The sequence below is a fragment of the Bos mutus genome, chromosome 5 (genome assembly GCF_027580195.1).
Source record: "Bos mutus isolate GX-2022 chromosome 5, NWIPB_WYAK_1.1, whole genome shotgun sequence".
NCBI classification, from domain to species: Eukaryota; Metazoa; Chordata; class Mammalia; order Artiodactyla; family Bovidae; genus Bos; species Bos mutus.
In genome coordinates this window covers 42,158,707-42,178,492 of record NC_091621.1, presented here as the reverse complement: position 1 = coordinate 42,178,492, position 19,786 = coordinate 42,158,707, and the positions used below count along the sequence as shown (strand labels likewise).

At 57.9% G+C, this 19,786-nt stretch overlaps 1 protein-coding gene across 2 annotated transcripts; it reads right to left on the bottom strand.

Annotated features, from left to right (window-relative positions):
* Nucleotides 1–11: 11 nt before the first annotated feature.
* KCNH3 (potassium voltage-gated channel subfamily H member 3) lies at nucleotides 12–19,063 on the bottom strand. 2 transcript variants are annotated; one of them, XM_005896402.3, is made up of 15 exons: nucleotides 18,592–19,063; nucleotides 16,893–17,126; nucleotides 16,328–16,462; nucleotides 15,134–15,267; nucleotides 14,461–14,704; nucleotides 13,932–14,089; nucleotides 13,639–13,846; nucleotides 9,177–9,458; nucleotides 8,697–8,896; nucleotides 8,060–8,309; nucleotides 3,244–3,461; nucleotides 2,216–2,547; nucleotides 1,708–1,814; nucleotides 1,031–1,107; nucleotides 12–951 (listed from the first exon to the last, which is right to left on the bottom strand). In XM_005896402.3, the coding sequence occupies exons 1-15, from the start codon at nucleotides 18,665–18,667 to the stop codon at nucleotides 382–384; spliced, it is 3,225 nt and encodes a 1,074-aa protein (XP_005896464.1). In that variant the 5' UTR covers nucleotides 18,668–19,063; the 3' UTR covers nucleotides 12–381. The 2 variants fall into 2 exon arrangements, with proteins under 2 accessions (XP_005896464.1, XP_070226818.1); XM_070370717.1 differs by lacking the exon at nucleotides 18,592–19,063 and having other exon boundaries at nucleotides 16,893–17,605.
* Between the last annotated feature and the right edge of the window lie 723 nt (nucleotides 19,064–19,786).

Here is a 19,786-nt window from a genome sequence, read left to right as displayed (position 1 = left end):
ATTCTCTTTTTAATATAAAAAACATGGTGACAGGTGAGGCAGGGGCACATGCAGGGGATAGCAGAACCCCTCCTGGGCCTCGGGCCACTGCCCCCCAGCCTGCAGAGGGTGACAGGGTGGTCAGAGGAGCAGGCTGAGGGGAGCAAGGGCCCCAGGAGTAGGAGCCCAGAGATTCCTGGGCTGGGGCCTGCCCCTGAAGTTCCCGCCCACCCTGTGAGTCCGGGGCCAGGCGTTCATTTGCTGTCTAGCTCCCTGCCCTGAGTCCGCAGGTAGCACGGAGTCCCCGGTGGGTGGGGGGTGGCTGTCCCCTTCTCCACCCTGAGCTTGGGCAGAGCAGCAGATGGAAGCAGGTCTGGCAACACCGAGTTCTGAGGCTGGTGGTCAGACCCCTGTGCCTTCTTCCTGGGTCCACTGGACTGTACCAGAGCCGTGGCAGCCGATAAGCACCATCTCCAGGCTATGGGGCTCCCAGGGCAAGGCGTGGCCCCCCGAAGCCGGTGGGGGCTCTCCGGTGCTGGCAGCCTCAGCCTGGGTCATGGGCTCCGGGGGCCCAGTCCTAGCCCCTTCCTCGGGAGGCGGTGAGCCAGGGGTGCTGGGCTCAGGGCAGAGTTCTCCTGAGCCTGGGGGCTCCGAGTCAGAGGTGGAGGTCCAAAAAGCAGTGGCTCGAGGCCATGGTGAGCTCTGAGATGCAGGGGGGCCCCAGGGCCAGGGAGCCATGAGGGGAGGGGGCCCTGGACGAGGGTGGGGCCAGGTCCCACTCAAGACAGAGCCAGCTGAGGGCTGTAGGCAGCAGGAGGATGCCCCAGTGTCCACACACAGGGGCTGCAGCAGCCCAGAGGCCCCGGCCGGGCAGGGGCCCTCCCCTCGGGGTGCCAGGACCAGCTGCACAGCCTGGCGAAGGGACTGCAGCCCCTCCCGCATCTGCAGCACCTGCTCAGACAGCTCCATCACCTGCAGGGAGGGTGGGCGTGGTCAGAGTGGAGCCGGGACCTGCCAACAGCAGGCACACCCCACCTGGCCCCTCACCCACCGCCTGCCGAAGCTTGTCCAGCGTGTCTGTGTTCCTCACCTCGCTGGGCCCAAGGGGGACAGTGAGCAGGCCGTTCTCTGTGGACAGTAGGAAGGGGTTACCAGCCAGGGCTGGTCAATGAAGATAGCGCGGGGTCCAGGCCTCTGCCTGGTGAGCACAGACCACACTGGCCTGGCCAGGCCTGCCGCCAGGAGCAGCCATTTGTAACCTTGCCCGAGTTGCTGAATCCAGTGCAAACCGCCAGGGAGCCTCGGGCACACTGACTCGGGCTTCCCCCTTGGGAAGCTGCCTTCGTGATTGTCTCTTGTTCTGTCTTCCAGGCTAGGGGACACTCTGAGGGCTGCCGGGCCTGCCCGGTGGTCATTTTCAACTCTGCTTCCCCAGCCCTGTATCTCCCGCAGTGGGCCAGACACTTCTAAGGGTTTTAACAACATTATCTCATTTAACATGCACAACCACCTTTTTACAGATAGGAAGCTGGCAGCAGAGATCTAAGCTCCATTTCAGCTACCTTCCAACACCAAGGTGCTGGTGTTATCCACCAAACTCCCCCGCCCAAACCATGCAGATGGATGAGGGCAAGAAGGCATCCAAAGTCTGTGCCCTGCCAGTTTCTCAGAGGCCCCCAGGGCAAGGGGCCTGCTCTGCCAGCCTCCCCACGGACTGAGCCCTAGTACCTGGTCCAGGAGAAGGGCTGCTGCTACATTCCGGGCCAGACTGCCTCACACGGAAGGAGAACTTGGGCTGGTCGGAGCCACAGCCGTCCTCAATCCCATCTACGACCCTGCGGACGCAGGCGCCAGGGCAACAAATCAGTCAACAGACAGACACTGCAGTGTTCTGTTTTACAGGACAAGATGCCCCACTGTCCACAGAAGCTACAAGAGCTGGAGCTAGGCCAGGGGCTTGGGGTCCCAAGAGAAGGGTGGAACACATGGTCCCTTTTTCCCTAGGAGCTTGCAGTTTCTAGCTTGAGCGGTATGAAACAGCAAGAGTTCTGAGCAGTGCATGGCCTGAATGGTGGAGTTGGGGCAGGGAGGAGGTGGGGTAGTCAAGGGGGCTTCCTGGAGGAGGCTGAGAGGGGTTAGGATGGAAGGATGGGCATCCAGGGCAGCAGTGTGGCTGGCTGGGGACCCAGCCCTGTCACTAGCTCTGCCTGACTTGAGTGGCCCAGAGCTCGCTCACCTGGGGCTCAGATCTGGGGGCACATTCCATGGCACGGGGGGCAGCCGCAGCCCCTCCAAGCTCCGAGGGTGAGTTGAGGGGCCGGCCTCAGCCTGTAAAGCCCCAGCCCTGCCTGGCCGCCCTCTGCCACCCAGCCGGGACCGGGGCACAGTTCGCCGCGGGGATAGCAGCTTGGCAGCTGAGGACGAGGAGGTGCAGCCAGGGGACAGCAGGGGGCTGGAGGGCTCATCAGCTGGGGCTGGGGAGGCTGCGGGGCCCTGCTCCCCGTCTGTCTCCTTCTCCTCCAGGGTGGACATGAGGGTGTTGTCGCCACTCAGGGAGCTGGTGTCCGCCTGGGGAGAGCAGGGGCAGGGAGTCAGCATGGATAGCACCCCAGTGTCCCACTCACTCCCCCTGCCAGGTCTCACGGTCCTAGAAGCCAGGAGCTGTTTTTGTTAAAACAGATGTGGGTGTCTCCTACCTCCTGAGGAGGAGGCTCAGCAGGGGGAAGGGGTGTTTTCCTGCTGCCATCTCAAAGCCACCAGCCCTGGAGGCGTTCACTGTCCCTCAAAATTCTAGCCAAGCACGGACACGCTGTCTCTCTACTTGGTCTCTGAGGCACACTGAACTGTCCAGGAGGACCCGGTACTAAAAACTGGTTTGGAATTAGTGACATAAGGCAGGCAAACTCAAAAGCCCCCTCAGAGTGGTCCTGGGTCATGGCAGCGCACTTTGCAGAGGTGGCCTGACCTGAGGGCACCGCCCATCCCCTGCACACAGCCTCCTTGTCTGGTACCAGTCGGCTTGGTCAGACTCTCCTGGGCCAGGGAGAGCAGGAGAGGTGGCTGAGCAGGACAGGGCTGGGCTCTAAGGGCTGGTGTGAGGGAGTGAAGGGGCGGGAGAGTGTGGAGCCACCCCCATCATGCATGCAGTGCTCACACCAGGCCATGCGCTCACACCAGGCCATGCACTCACACAGCACCCCCACGGACCCCCTTTCCAACTCCCCAGGCCTCTAGCCCTCCCGCGCACAGACCCAGCGCCCTCACCTCGGCAGGGCCTCCACCAGCACCCAGGTTGTAGCTGAGCTCCCCTCGGAGGCCCCGGCTGAAGCGGGGGGCAAACTCGGGGTACAGTGCCAGGCTCTCATGCAGCCCGGCCAGCTGCAGACACTGTAGGACGCAGTACGTCAGCCCCTTCACATCGGCGTTGGCCTTGACCACCTGCTCACGCCGGGGCAGCTCACAGCCGATCAGGTCTCCCTTCCCTGAGAAGAGCCAGCAGAGGTCAGCAAGCCCTGTCCCTCAGCCACCAGACGGGATGCCTGGGGCCTCTCCAGCCAGGACAGGAGCGGGGGGGCCCAGACGCTGGCCAGCCCCCGCTGCCCGCCTCACTGGCTTCTCAGAACAGCCTGGTGGCCCGGGTGCTCAGTCACCTTTGGGGTCAAAGCACTGTGCTGAAACACCCAAGTTTTAAGTCTAATGGTCTCCAAGTTGCATGTGGATCAGAATCCTCTGGGAAAGTTAAACCTATCAGACTCCCCAGGGAAGGAGCCCCATCACTATGTACAGAATCATAATATCTACTGGAGCCCGCGCAATTGTTTTTAAGCCCTGTGGGTGATTCAGATGGAGCTTGTCTAGGAACCAGTATGTGGAACCAGCAAGTTAGTGCTGTGTGTGTGTTGGGGGGAGGGAGGGTCATGTTATTGCACCGAGCCTTGGTGCCTCTTCTACATGGCAGATCCTGTCCTGAACTGAGTCTGTGGTGCTTTCTTCATCTTACCAGAAGGTGTCAACGGAGGGGTTCCCCACCACCCAAGTGAGACTGCCACCTGGCTGACAGCGATAGTAAAATGGCATCAATTCGAGTCCGCACCCCAATCTCAAGAGATGTTAAATTGCAGGGTGGGAGGGGGGTGTGGGGGGAACATATGACTTAGAATCAATGAAATAGGATGTCTCCAATCAGGGACATGAGGATTAAATGAGTTTGTATAGATAAAGTATTGGTCACATAGATGGTCGGTCAAAGTTCATTTCCTTCCCTTCCCTCTCAACAAGAATCCCCTATAGCTGATTCCCATCAGGGATGGCTGGCCACCGGGGCTTGGGCAGAGCACTCATGGCCCTCACAAGGAAGCTCAGCCCACAGCCAGACATTTCACAAGATTAGACAGCTTTTCCTCATCCTTAAGGAAAAAGATGGCTTGCCGCCACCCCCGCTGTGGGCTGCCTCCCGCTGCCAGCAGAACTCACTGAGCTTAAAGGCCTCCTCTAAATGTTCACGGACTTTTGCTCAAACTTAAGTGTAGAACGCATCATCGTTAAATCTTATTTTCTTGGCTCCCGGCCATCCTTCTGGTTCCTTCTGAGAGCTGTTTGGATCTCAGTGTGATCATCTGATGAATGAGCTCTCTCTCCTCATGTGTGTCATCTGGAAATAGGATAAGGATGTATTTCTTGTTCTCATCCAAGAGGGCAGAGAAAAACAAGAGATAGGACAGGACCAAGGATGGAGTTCCGTGCCACTGGTCTCGGGGACCAGCTTCCAGCTGACCTCAGCCAGAGCTTCCAGCTCAACTCATCAAGGCGTGTGAGGTCCTCCCCACACCACCACTCAGCTCATCTCCCTTTGTCTTGCCTCTGTCCTCCCCCATAACTAACTTTGCATGCTTAGCTGTTAATTTATACACAGGGGTAGAGGCCAGAATTGATACTGCTAGAGATGCGTGAGCCTTAGCTGCCAGGAGCAGGCAGCAAGCACCTGCATGTTCAACTAAGGAGGCAGGTGGGAGATGGGGTGAAGGCAAAGCAGAAAACCAGGCTATCATGAAGGCTAGGGAGCCAGGCGTCCATCAGGGCGTCCAGTGCAGCCAAGTCAACAGAGGAAACCGTTCATCTGGAACATACGGGCAGGGACAGGACGGATCAAAGGTGGCGTACGTCCCAGCGTGGAGAATTCTGGAGGCAAAGGTGGGACGTGGGCAGCGGCCCTCCTTGAGGCTGCCTTCACACCAGATACGGGCATTCTGAGACCCGGCACCTGGCATCAAAGAGGGATTCTTGCAGGACCCATGCCAGCTGCCAGCCACGCTGCTTCCTCAGCTCCAAGCTGAAAGCCATCTGCTTAATAATCCACTGGACAATCTTGCTTTGGAGTGACCAGTTTGCAACTGTCAAAATCTGCTTTTTTGCCTTTCTGATTTATCTCCAGTTCCTCATAATTTCTCCCGGATTGCCAGCCATACATGAGTGGCCATAATTCCATTTGCTCAGGGTCCTGGCATTAACTGCACGTAGGGCCAGAAGCCAAACTTGTGAGCAATGCCTCTCTCGGTTCTCATGGTATTTCTTTCTTCTGTTCCTGTTGGAAGACCATCCTCAGAGACGAGAGGATGGACACACGGTTGCTGCTGGCCATGTGGTTCTCCAGGTGAGTGACAAACTCCAGCCTCTCCAGGCAGCAGCAGCTGTCCCCACAGGGAGTGTGCAAGCACTGCTGCCTGAGGACTGGCTGTGGTCCGGGCACCTTCCATCTGTATGTGAGGCCCTCTGTTCCCCACAGAGACCACAGCGTCCCCACAGCCCTGGAGCCTGCAGCCCCGTGTCGCCCACCACCCTGAAATCGCGCCCTTTTTGCGGGAGGACTCTCCCCAGAGCAGAGCACTTAAGAGCACAACGTCTGAAGCCTGAGGTTGAGTTAGCAGGCCAGGTTCTAGCCCTAGTGGCCTGCCGACTCATTAACTTCTCAGAGTCTCAGTCTCCTTCCATGCAAAACAAGAATAGCAATAGTTTCTCCCGGCTGGGTTTTGTGAGGTTTGCGTGAGTTGAAGCATGTAAGGGCCTGGATGCAGGGCTGGCTCCACTGTAGGACCCCTGGGGCCAGCACTGTTACCACATCCCTTCCACAACTGCAATCTCTCCCTCTTATCTAAGGGACTGATCTAAGGATCAGTCTTTTCTTTTGCCGAGAAGGGAAATGTATTTGGAGCCTGAGCTCTGTTGTCACCCATCTCAATCCCGGGCCTGCTCTAGGAGAGTAGCATCTCCTGTTTTCTAACAAAAATGGCATACACACACATACAGTCGATTAATCTTCGACAAAGGAGGCAAGAATATACAATGGAGAAAAAACAGGCTCTTCAGCAAGTGGTGTGGGAAAGTTGGACAGCTGCATGTAAATCAATGAACTTAGAACACTCCCTCTCACCATACACAAAAATAAACTCAAAGTGGCTCAAAAACATAAGACATGGTACTGTAAAAGCCCTAGAAGAGGACATGGGCAAAACATTCTCTGACATAAATTATACTAGTAATTTTTTAGGTCAATCTCCCAGGGCAATAGAAATAAAAGCAAAAATAAACAGATGGACCTAATCAAATACAAGCTTTTGCACAGCAAAGGAAACCATAAACAAAATGAAAAGACAATCTATGGAATATATTTGGAGAAAATATTTGCAAATGATATGACCAACGAGCTTAATTTCCAAAATATACAAGCAACTCATACAACTCAACAACAACCATAATCACAGCAAAAAACAACCCGATAAAAAAAATGGGCATTAGAACTAAACAGACATTTCTCCAAAGAAAACATACAGATAGGCAACAGGCATATGAAAAGATGCTCAACATCGCTACTTATTAGAGAAATGCAAGCTAAAACTCCAATGAAGTACCACGTCACACTGGTCAGAATGGCCATTATTGAAAAGTCTACAAACAACAAATGCTGGAGAGGGTGTGGAGAAAAGGGAACCCTCCTACACTGTGGGTGGGAATTTGAGTTGATGCTGCCACTATGGAAAACAGCATGGAGATTCCTCAAAAAACTAAAAAGAGAGTTGCCATGTGGTCCAACAATCCCACTCCTGGGCAAATATCCAGACAAAACTCTAGTTCAGAAAAATACAAGCACCCCTATGTTCATAGCATTACTGTTTACAACAGTCAAGACATAGAAACAACCTAGATGTACATTGACCAACACATGGATAAAGAAGAGACGGCACGTATGTATATATGTATATGGGAATACTGCTCGGCCATAAAAAAGAATGAAATAATGCCATTCGCAACAACATGGGTGGAACTAGAGATTATCATACTAAGTGAAGTCAGTCAGAAAGAGAGAGAAATGCCATATGATACCACTTATATGTGGAATCTAAACTATGACACAAATGAACTTATCTACAAAACAGAAACAGACTCACAGACATAGAGAACAGACTTATGGTTGCCAAGGGGGAGGGAAGATAGGGAGGGAGGGAGTGGGAGGTTGGGATCAGCAGATGCAATCTATTATATATAGAATAGATAAACAACAAGGTCCTGCTGTGCAGCGAAGGGAGTATATTCAATATTCTATGATAAACCATAATGGAAAAAAATATTAAAAAGATTGTGTATATATATGTATAACTGAATCACTTTACCATAAAGCAGAAATTAACACATTGTAAATCAACTATACTTCAATAAATTAAAAGGAAAAAAATAGCGTTCATGCCTCCCTTTTTCCTGCCTGAACACTTTCCAGCACTTGCATCTTTAGCATTTGATTTTTCCCCCTTGACAGAAAGTGCTCCCTTCCGTCCTCTCACAGACCAAAGGCTGGCACTTGGCTCTCATCCTGGCCTCCCGAAATCCAGGAGATGAGGTCACTTCTTCGTGTTGCCACCTGGTGGTCACCGGGTCCGCTCTTAGCTTTGCCTAGGGCTCCACGGCTGCTACCGACCCCACCCTGGCTGCTTCTCCCTGGAGGCCTTGCCCACATCTCTCTGCAGAAGGGACCATGGTTCCACCCGCCCCGCTCCCCAGCCCTGGCATCCTCCACTTCGCCCTCACAAACCTAGGATGGCGAGCACAGTTCCGCCCTTGAGCACCTCCATGGAGCCAGAGCAGACGAAGTAGAGGGCCTGGAGGGCGTCGCCCTGGTGGATGAGGTACTCGCCCGGCGTGCAGAAGGCGGGCCGCAAGGCCAGGGACAGCGCCCGCAGGCAGCCCCGGCTGGCCGCCTCGAACAGGGGCAGCTGCAGGACCTCCTTGTGCAGGTGCATGGCGATGTCAGCGCGGAGCTCGTCCGGGAGGCTCTGCAGCAGCTGCGGGTGGCACCAGGTGGGGAAGGTCAGAGTGGAGAATGGGAGCAGCCTCCCGCCAGCCCTTTCCACCCGGAGAGCCTGAGGAGCAAGGGGAGGCGTGGGAGGGACCGGCCTCCCTCTCCTCCAGCAGCCCTGCTTTTCTCCACCAGGCCTTGGGCTTGGACGTCAGTGAGCAGGGCCTGTAGATCTAACGATGGTGGAGAGGGGCCTTCGAGCCGGCTTGGCTGCCTTCTGCTCCTCCCCGCTGTCTCCCCAGGAGAGAGCGGAGGCACGGAGGTCAGAATGCTGCCTCCCTTGCCCTCCAGCCCGGTCCGCGGAATCTTGGGCGGAGCGCACGCTCCTGGAAGGAGCAGAGGCTGGAAGGGCCGGCCCTGGAGGCCTGCGCACCTCTGTGGTGTCGATACCGTTGTTCACCGCCCAGGTCGCCTGGAAGTACTCGAGCATGCGCTGCTTGAGGGGCTTGGGGATGCGGTGGATGCGGATGTAGTCGCGCAGGTCGCGGGTGCGGCTGTGGTACAGAAAGCGGCGGGCGTACATGCGCTGGATGATGGCCGTCACGTTCCCAAACACCACCGCGTGCATCAGGGCTGGGGAGGGGGGCAGAGGGGTCACCTCCAGGACCTGCCCAGCCCGGCCAGCCACGTGCTGGACACACCTGTCCCCGCAGCTCCCACTCCGCCCCCACGCTAGGCGAGGCCCCGGCTGCCGTGTGGCCTCTCCCGGCCCTGGCCTCGGGTTCCCTGTTCCTCTAAGGCAGACGCACCTCGGGGAAGGACCGGGGACCCTGCTGGGCGTGGGGAGGCCGGGGCCCGGCCGAGGTCATGAGTCTGGGACGGGGCCCTGGACCGGAAGCGGGGCAGGCCTCACCGCCGATGAGCATGGTGCAGATGGAGAAGATCTTCTCCGTGTCCGTGTTGGCGGACACGTTGCCGAAGCCCACGCTGGTGAGGCTGCTGAGCGCGAAGTAGAGGGAGGTGATGTAGGCGCTGCGCAGTGAGGGGCCGCCCAGGAGCTCAGGCCCGGTCCTGTTGGCCTCGCCGAAGCTGCTGCTACAGTTGTCACTCTGGCCCGAGCTGTTCCCTGCGGCAGGGCTCCGGCCCACCAGGTAGTAAGGGGTCTCCAGTCGGCGGGCCAGCTCCTGCAGCCAGCCTGGGGAGAGGGCAGGATGGCACTGCTGCACTGCGGCCACCGTGTGCATGCTGCTTCCCCTGGGGTGAGGGGGCACCTGGCTGCAGAGCCACCCTCATGCTTCTTTCCAGGTGTGTCCCTCCTCTGCCAGCCTTGCACACCCCATCCTCCCTTGATCCTCACCAAGACAAGCCCATGAGGATGAGACTGTCATCTCCCCAGACGGTGTCTCTAGGTGCTGAGGCTGCAGTGAGAAGTACTGCACCCTCCTCCCAACGGTGGCACTAAACCCAGGCAGTGAGCCCAGCTGGAGGGGGCACAGGGGCTGGTGGGCTCGCTGTACCAGCCCCAGCCTCACTCCCAGGCCCCCCTCCTCTGCCTGATCCTCCTAGACTCTTCTCACTTTTTCTCTGAGCTCCGGAAAGCCATCCTCCATTCAGTCCCATCCTGCCCCACAACCACACATGCCACCCAACCTCGTGCACATGTTCTCCGGCACGGCAACACGGATGTGTGCCTATACCCCATTGAGGCTATAGTTGTGCTCCACGCAGTCAAGAGGACAAGGACACACACGTGTGAGCACAGTTCCAGGAGCACAGCCATGCCTGTGCACACTTGGGAGAGAGACGAGGACACACAGGTGCTTGCACACTGACAGCCAGGTAGGAGAGGGACACACCTGCATGGACATGAGCACACAGGTAAGTGAACACAGAGGCTCTGCACACACACAGACACAGGCCAGCCAGGGACACTGGGAGGACAATGAAGATCGCTCCAGTCTCCCCATCAACCCCACATTCTCTGGTCAGACTTTAGAGGGGGTGGGACTGCGTACTGGGGTCTCTCAGGAGCCCACAGCTGCCGAAAGTCACTCAGTCCACCTGGAGGGATGTGGGAATTCTAAGGTGTTAGATGAAGGTCCCCAGGGTCCACAGAGGCCCCAAGAGTCCTGGCAGAGGTGGGGGCCACGGAAAGCCAGGGAGAGAGGGAAGCTCTAGCACAGGGGTCCAGAGGGTGGGCTCAGGATCACAGGCTGCGGTTGGACCCACCTTTCCACACACCCCTCCCCAGACCCCTAATCCACACTCACCCTAACAGCACACACACAGCCCCCTGTGGTCCTCACACCCCTCCTCTCACCCCCAGCCCTTCATTCAGGAACCTCACACATGTGCCAGGAGCCAGGTGAACCCCAGGAGCTTCCTGCAGGGGAAAAATGTACCCAGCACCTGAGGGCCCTGGGGTGGGGCTCAAATCCATATGCTATGGGCCAGAGTTAGACGACTTCCTGAAAGAGGGGGCACTGGTGCTTGGTCTCAGAGGATGGGTGGTTTTGAGATAAAGAAACTGAGAGGGGCTCATTCCTGATCTAGGGAAAGGCCTGGACTAACCTAGAACTGGCAGCAAGTATAGGCAAGTAGCTTAGCTAGAATGTGGGGTCCACGCTGGGGAGCAAGCTCCAGGCTGAGGAGTTGGGGGTATATGTGAAATCCTGAGCCAAGGCGAGGACTCGCCCTCCTGTTACTTGAGATGTGAGAACACAGGGAAGTGCACAGAGCTCTTCAGTCGTTATTTAGGTGGGCCGCTGAGGTGAAGCCAGTTGCTGGGGGAGAGGGAGGGGGCTGGAGGCAGGAGAAGGAGCAGGATGAAGGGAGGAGCCCCTCCTCACGTAGTCTTGGTCCTGGGGCGTCCACAGCCTCTGATGCTGGTGGTGGGATACTGCCTCTGCTCGTGAAGGGTCAACTGCAGAGGCTGTTCTGGAGGCTGATGTCCCCAAACGACCTCCCTCAGTATTTAGCACCAACTTTTGAAAATCCAGCCCATCTCCACTGGGCTAATGGGACTCTGGGGTCGGAACTCTGTGTCCACACCCGGGGCAGTGCAGCTGCCCAGAACCAAGGCAAGGAGGCCAAGGGAAGGCACCTCCCACCAGACAGAGCTGGGCCAGGAGGGGGTGCCACTCTCCCCAACAGACATCCCTGCCTGGGTGGATTTCAGCAGGTCTGGGTGCAGCTCCCACCCAGTTAAGGGTAGTTTCCCTGGAGAAGGAAGGGGCAGATGAAATTGTGAAGGACTTGGAAACTCCCCTAGAGTGAACTAGTGTGTGTGTTAGTCGCTCAGTCATGTCCGACTCTTTGTGACCCCACAGACTGTAGCCTGCCAGGCTTCTCTGTCCATGGGATTCTCCAGGCAAGAATACTGGAGTGGGTTGCCATTCCCTTCTCCAGAGGATTCCTGACCCAGGGATCAAACCCGGGTCCCCTGAACTTCAGGCAAATTCTTTACTGTTTGAGCTACAGGGACGTTCCTAATGTGAACTAGTACCAGCCCCAAACAGAAAAACCCTCTGGAACTTAGGGTTCAAGTTATGATCTGCAAAACAGTCAGACAGCCCCCTACAACCCCCATGCTCTCCATGGAGGGGCTCAGAGCTCCTCTGGGAGCCAAAGGTGCTCTTCATGTCATCTCAGCAAGCCCTGTGAGGTGGTCAGAATGGAGAATTCACGTGGACGCAAGACTCAGGCGTCTGGATCCTGCTGAGGAAGGCAACTGACCCCAGGGATTTGCAGGAGTCTCAAGAGACTTGGGTTCAATCCTTGGGTGGGGAAGATCCCTTGGAGTAGGAAATGGCAACCCACTCCAGTATTCTTGACTGGAGAATTTCACCGACAGAGGAGCCTGGTGGGCTAAAGTCCATGGGGTCACAAAGAGTCAGACACAACTGAGCGCTAATGCACACACACACGACTTTGGGGTCAGGGCTTTGCGTCACCATTACCTATCTCCCAATCCTCTGACCTCAGAGCTGCCTCCACCACAGCCTCCCTCTGGGAAGGGCAGGTGCCAAGGAGCTGACACTGTCTGGAACATTCTGGTTCCTGTGCTCAGCAACTAGAGCTTTGGGGAATATCCAAGTGGGCCTCTGGGCTACACACCAGTCTCCGTGGGCTTTGTGAACGGGGGAGGATTCGCAGAAGTCTCCTCGTCCCCGGGCACTGATCAGAGCACGTGTCTAAAGCCAACCTGGACTCCGGGTGACTGACCCCACCAAGGAGCAGGTAGTCATAGGGGGGCGTCCGAGCAGCTGGCCTCTTGCCCACTGACTGGAAACCGGGGCTAAAGGCCAGTTACCAGGAAGTTGCCAGAGGGCTGGAGGGCGTGGGCGGAAGAAGGTGTGTTCAATTTTGGAACAGAATGGTTTGGAGAGAGGACGGAAGCTGAGATGTTCACGCAGTGGTGCCAGTGGAGTCGCCCAGGGAGAGCAAGGTGGGGGAGGAGGGGTCTGAGGAAAGCCCGGGGCAGGAGGAGGCCTCATCCTGGGGCAGAGAGGTGGCTGGCAGGGTCAGGTGCTCTGGGGACTTCAAGGGGATAAGGGTTTGGTCCCAGAAGGTCACTGTGACCTGCAGGGTGACATTTTGGGTTGAGCAGTGGGGGTGGAAGCCCTCCTGGCAGGAGTTAAGTCGTGAGTGGGAGGTAAGCAGAGGGAGGAGCTGTGAGCGTGGAGGTGAAATGAAGGAGAGTGAAGACACTGGTGGGGCGCAGGGAACGGCTGCTTTTCAGGCAGGGGGAGGCTGACACGGATGAGAGAACGTGCTGCCGGAGGCAAAAAGAGCGGGGAAGGGGCCTTAGGAGCCAAGGTGGTGGAGAATGAGCTTCCAAGAGATTGGTGGGAAAGTGCCAGGCATGTGAGGAGCCCCTGATCATGGGAGACCATGGGAGACCATGGGAGACCATGGGAGAGAGGTCTCCTGAGAGGGGTGGGCTTCCCAGGTGGGCAGGGAACAGAAGCAAGTGCCACAGGCTTGACCACGAGGAGGCCACGATGGGTGAACAGCCTCTCCCAGGCAGCCTACCAGGCTTTTTCCACAATAAGGGGCTGCTGGAGAGTGGGCCTGCCTTGAGGGGGAGGCTCTGTCACACTCCCCTCTGCACACACACACCAGCCCCCGTCTCCCCCTCACAAACACACACATACTCGCACACACGCCCCAGACACACAGCTGTGAGCATGTACACACGCAGGCTTGCACACATCTCTCTGACACCTTGTATCAGCTCACAGATATCCCCTGACACACACTTGAACTCACATTTCCCTGACACACACACCCTTGAGTGAACAGATTCCTTGGGCACATGTACATACACACACACACACACACACACACACACACATGCAAGCAGCCTCCAGTACCAATCTCAGGCAGCTCCGAGGCGCTGCTCTCAATTTCCCGCTGGCCAATGTAGAACCAGACGCAGGCCACCCAGTGGGCGAGCAGGGCGAACACGGCCATGAGCAGGGTCAGCACCACGGCGCTGTACTGCGAGTAGCGGTCCAGCCGGGGGAGCAGGCGAAGCAGCCGCAGGAGTCGCACTGTCTTCAGCAGGTGCGCCCCGAAGTACTGCAGTGGGGGGAGGCGGGGCAGTCACCCCAGGGCTGGCCTGGCCCGTCCCGCCCCCGAGCCCGCCCAGCCCGACTGCACTGACCACATTGACCTTGAAGGCGTGCAGCAGGTCAAAGGGCAGCGCTGCAATGACATCCAACAGGAACCACGTGGTAACGTAGTGGAGGCAAATGGACTTGGGGGCAAACACCACCTGGCCTGACTTGGACACGAATGTGGTACGGAAATTCAGCACAATGTCTGTGGGAAGTCAGGGCGGGACTCAGCGTGGGTTGGGGAGAAGCCACACTTTTTTGGGCCCCTGGCTCAGTATGTGACACTGGCCTGGGCCCTTCATATGCATCGTCTTAGTTTTCACAGTAACTGCAAAGGGTAGGTACTGTTATGCCTATTTGATGATGGGAGAAACAGGCTTGGAGAGGCTATGACTAGGTCGCGGTCAAGTGACCCATTAGCAGTGGGGACATATGGACCCGTGGTCCTATTTCAAAGGCCACGGGTCATAAACAAAGGGAGGGCCAGGGGGACAGCAGGGGGCAGTGGAAGCCATGCAGACTATCCCCACCAAAGCCCGGGGGTCGCCAGGGGTGGGACGCACAGAGTGCACATACCGAGAATGAAGAGGACCTCCACGGCCAGGTCGCAGACACTGGGGGGGCCACGGGCGGCACTGGGCTCCCGGGCTGTGCTCACGCACACGCTGTAGGGCACGGTGACAGCCACGTAGAGGGTGGCCAGCAGGATGAAGCCATCCCAAGTGGCCCTCAGCGCCCCACAGTGCAGCAGGATGAAGGGCGACTTCCGGATGGCGGCTACCTTGTACTCAGGCAGATTTGGCTTCTCCCCAAACACCCCCTAATGAGAGGCAGGGCAGGGCCAGGCAGGGAGGACAGTAAATTGGCACAGGCTGAGTTTGGATAGAGTCTGGCCTCCTTTCTCTCCCTGCATTCTCAAAACCACCTCTGGCACAGGTTTTAGAGCCCACTGGTTATAGATCAGAAGACTGAGCATTGGGGAGCTCCAGTGACTCAGCCAAGGTCACACAGCTGCTTAGCAGAGGAGCCAACACTGAGCCAAGGGCCATCTGACTCCAGGGTCCAAACTCCTCCTTTTACCTTTGACAACTCAGGCAGGTGACACTCTCGCCACAACTCCCGAAATGCTAGTGGAGCCTGAGTGGCCCCCTGAGCAGTCTCTCTGTGGTCGGCTCCGTTCCCCTTCTCCATCTCCTCAGCCTGCCCCCCCAGGGCCCCCCTCCCACACACACCCTAGCGCACAGTCCACCTTATTGAGCTTGTGCTTGCCCTTGGGCTGCTTCTGCAGGTGCCCAGACAGGTGGTAGAGCACAGCCCGGCTCCGTCGCCGGTTGGCATTGAAACCTTTGGATCCAGCCCGGCCATATCGGCGTCGGCCACCACCTGCGAAAGAACAAGGGCTGGAGAGAAGGGCGGGGGCGCACACACTTAACCCTGGGGTGTGGGGGTAGACACCTGGTGCTGGCCCAGGGACTGGCTCATTGACTAGTTAGACTATTCAGAGCTGGGGCTCCAGCGTTTCTCACTTCCTAGAGTCATTTGCCAACAACCCCAGCAACGAGCAGTGCTGAGGGTGCATATGGACCCTCCTCCCAGTGCCTTCTTCTAGGAGGGGGACCAGGGCAAGGCAGGAGAGGATCTCCACTAGGAAAGGCCTGAGAGAGGAGTGGGGAGATGGTTCCCAGAGCGGAGGAGTGCTGAGCTAGCAGGAGGCCAAGGGGCAGAGTTGCTGCAACCCTTAGCTGGGGGATGGGAAGAGTATCCCAGCATTAGCAAATGGCAAAGAGGCCTTGTGGCAGCTTCCGTTAACAGCTCTGTGAGCTGTCCAAAGGGCACTCCCAAGCCCTAAGAGGATGCAAGAGGGGAAAGACCACAAGGACTTAAAGGAGGGTTTTGGCTAGGGCTCCCCAGACAGGTTTGTATGAAGAAAAGGAACCAGGTGGGCCTCACTAATCAGTGGGAAAATGGTACTTCATGGACACTAGTGGAATGTGTTTTTTTCCGTTTCTTAGTAAAGTTGACGTCAAAACTCCAGCTTTTGGGACTTCCCTGGTGGTCCAATGGTTAAGACCGCCTTCTAATGCAAAGGGTGTGGGTTCGATCCCTGGTCAGGGAGCTAAGATCCCATGTGCTTGACAGCCAAAAAACCAAAACATCAAACAGAAGCAATGTTTAACAAACTCAATAAAGACTTTAAAGATGGTCCGAACCCAAAAAATCTTAAAAAAAACCCCAACAACTCCAACTGTGTCTCAGCAAGCTTTCCTACCTGGGCCTGCAGAGATGAGAGAGCCACAGGCTTCTTAGCCAGCAGAGCAGGAGTCAGTCAGTGCGGGTAGGGTGGGGGGCCCTCAAGCCCACGCTGGGTACCATGGCCCCACCCAGGCTGAGGTACCCAACACCCCAGGCAGAGCAGCCAGATCAGTGGCCCCTGGGCACCCACCTGACTCCTTCCAGCTGTCAGGCCCCCCTCGGTTCTTGGTTTCACTGATGTCCTTGTGAGAGACCAGGAAGAGGGCCACCTCCCCTTTCTCATTCTTTATGGGTATCACATCCAGGAGACACCAGAACGGGAGCCCTGGGCATGAAGACACAGCTCAGCTCCCATTTTCTGTGCTGCCCAAGATGACAGAGGGGCCATTGACACCCCTTAGTTAAGGCACAAGCCAGCTCCACTTAGGACACTCAGGCTCGATCGAGCAGGGAGAGGAAGGGCAAGGGAGAGCAGAGTGGACATTCAGACATGTGTGTTCAGAGATCTGTCCTGCTAAGTAAGATGGGCAAATTCTTCTGCTGGGGGCGGGGGGAAATCCAAGATGGGAAATAGAGGACTGATTGAGATTGCGGTGAGGACCCAAGAAGGTTGAGAAAAAGGAGATGGGAATGTGGGAAGATGGGATGAGATGGGGAGATGAAGATGGGAATGGAAAGGAGGGACTGTGGATGGGGTGGGTACCAGGCTGGGTGAGACCGAGAAAGTAAGGCAGGCTGGCCAGACGGCCCCTCACCACTCTTCCGGTACAGGATCAGCTCAGCCTTGAACTCCTTGTGCTCATCCAGGGCCTTGCGGATCTGTTGGCGGACGAGCTCACTTGTGTCTGGCCCATAGAGGAAGGAGCAGGCGCAGCCCCGCTGCATGACCTCGGCCCGGGAGAAACCCGTGAGGTCACAGAAGCCATCAGAGCAGTAGACCACGGGGAAGAGCCCCGCCACCTGGGCGTTGCCCAGCACGAAGTTACTATCTGCAAGAGAGCACCTCTCAGAGCGGGTGTGTGGTGAAGGGACACGAGGTCTACTGCCTTCCTTTAACACTGCCTGCCATCAAAGGGGGGGTGTGACAATCTTGGGACTCCTGCCTGTGAGTGTTTGGGCTGGGGGGCTGGGGGAGGGTTAGGACAGGAGCTGTTCATGAACTGGAGTTAGGATGTCGCCTGTGTGTCAGTACCCTGCAAGGACCCATTCTTAGCATCGTGTGTAAGTGTATTTGAGAATCGGCATACCTGAGCCCTGAGGCTGGTGAACGCAGCCCTGTGTGGGTGCTCTGCTCTCTGGAGTGTGAGCTGACCAGCCAGGGGTAAGGAGTGGGACTGGGGATGTCTGCAGGAGAACTGCAGGACCAGTTCTAGGACCGCCTCAGCCCCACCCCAGCCTCGGCCAGGTTCCCTCACCTGCCAGGTGCTCAGGTGGACCATTTGGCTCCTCCCACTGAGCCTCGCTGGGAAAGGCGATTCAAGCCATCATCTATTCTGCACTCTGCCTGAGCCCCAGCTGCCTGACCTGGCTCGGGAGTTAGTGAATGTGATCCACAATGGGGGTGTAAGGACGGTAGCTGAGCTCTGGCAGCCTGGAGCCAGGAACGTATTGGGGGGTGGGGGGCACTGAATCAGCAGGCTACGGGAGCCAAGTGCAGGCAAAGCAGAGGGAGAAGCCTGAAGGGGTCCTCAGAGAGGGGCTTCCACCCTCTATGAGGAGCCAGAGACTGAGGTAGAGAGCTGGGAAGCCCCACTGCGGGGTGGTGGTGGGGGGGTGGTGGTGGGGGGGTGGTGGTGGGGGGGTGGGTGGGTGGCGGTAGTTTGAGGGAGGAGGAGAAGGAAGGGAGCTTTCACGACTTTCCAGGGTTCAGAGCCATAGAAAACCATAATTCAGAACTCTGGTTGCCTTCTCCAAACTTCCCCAGTCTTGGTGGGAGTCCCCAAACCTGTCTATTTGGGGATAGACGGGCTCAGTGGGTTTAGGCAGTGAGGTGAGCTTGAACCAACAGTGCTCTCCGGAGACCGGTTTACTCTATCCTGGTTTGCAAACCTCTTTTCTACAGCAGTTTTTTAAGCCTCTGGGCTGTCTCTTGACGCTTCCTTGCCTCACTCCCCAACCTGCCAGTTCGAGGGTAGTCGATGGGACAGCGCCAGACGCAGGGATGGGATAGATTAGATTAAGTAGCTCCGGGTTCTCTCCCCCAGGCACAGAGAGCATGCCCGGCTCCCAGACTGAGAGTTCTAGTCATTTCGCCTGGCCTGGGGCAGCGTTGACTTTGAATTTTTCAGAAACGGCATCTGAAAGGAGACGGTGGTCCCAGCTTAAAGTGGGGCTCGGGGAAGGGAAGGCGAGAGCAGGAGGGCTCCAGTCTGAGATGTCAGGGTACTGGACTAGAGGGAACCCTGGCTAGGGACAGCTGGTCCGGGAGATAGTGGGACGAGGGTCGGGACTCACGCGTGCCGTCGAAGCGCGTGGCGATGGTGTCCAGGAAGGTGTTCTGCGGCGCCAGGAGTCCCCGCATGGCCGGCATCTTAGGCGGCCAAGGCCGCCCGCCCCATCCCTCCGGGGCGCGGGAGCTCAGCGCCGGGGGAGGGCGCCCAAGTCGGCCGCCCCCCACCGGGCCCCGCGCCCCCTAGCGCAGCCGTCGGGGGGCGATGCCCACCCCGGGCTCGCAGGTCCTGCCAGCCGCCCGCGCGCAAGGGGGCGTCCCCGCCGTCGGGGCCCGGAGCATGGCGCGCTGCTCCTCGCGCCCTGGCAGCCCACGAATCCTGGACTCGCGGCTCCGCTCGCACTGTGCTCTCGGCACCTTCCGCTCGCGGCGGCTGCAGCAGGAGCTCCCGTTTCGGCTGCGGGTCGGCTCCCTCTCGGGCTCCGCTCCGCACCGGATCCCCGCAGCTCCCTCCGTCTGTCGGGGAGAAGCGGCAGCCTCCCTCCTTCCCTCCTGCGCCCGCCGCCAGCACCGGGGTAACCATGGAGACGGGGCACACCCAGGCAGGGCCGCCTCCTTAAAGGGACAGGCCTCCCGCCGAGGGATCCCCCTCCCCTCGGGACCTCGTGGGGGCCTGGGAGGCGGCGCCCTCCCTCCCTCCCCGCGCCAAGCGGGCCGCCCGGGCCACCCGAAGCCGCCCCGCCCGCCCTTCGGAGAACGACGGGCAAGCGCCTGGTCCCGCTCGGGCTGACTCAGCCGCAGGGGCGAGGCGTCTTTCTCTGCAGCAAGGGGGTGCTCAGAGAGCCTGGCAGCCTCTCCTCCCCCGGAGGGACCTGGGGAGAGCTCAGGCGGGGGCTGAGCGGGGGTTGCTTGTTTTAGAAGATGCTTTTCCCTTAGGAAAAATGTAACGGGAAAGGGGGCTGGGCCAGCAGGCGGAGGTGGTGAAGACCGGTGGTTGGCGGAAGCTGTGGGGCAGGGGAAGTCTGAAAGGAGATTTGGTGGAGGGGGTCTAAACACAGCTTCTGGGCATCCGAGTCTTTCTTAGCCTCTACTTTACCCTCCGGGGAATGGATCAATCCTTCACTAAGTGCATCTCAGCCTGAAGCGGCGGCTGACTGGAGCTGTCAGGGAATTGGAGGGTGGGCAGTCCTGGAAATAAGATTTAGACGCTTTTAGTGTGTGATCGGGAGGTGGAGGTGGTAGGGAGTGGAAAACAGGTGT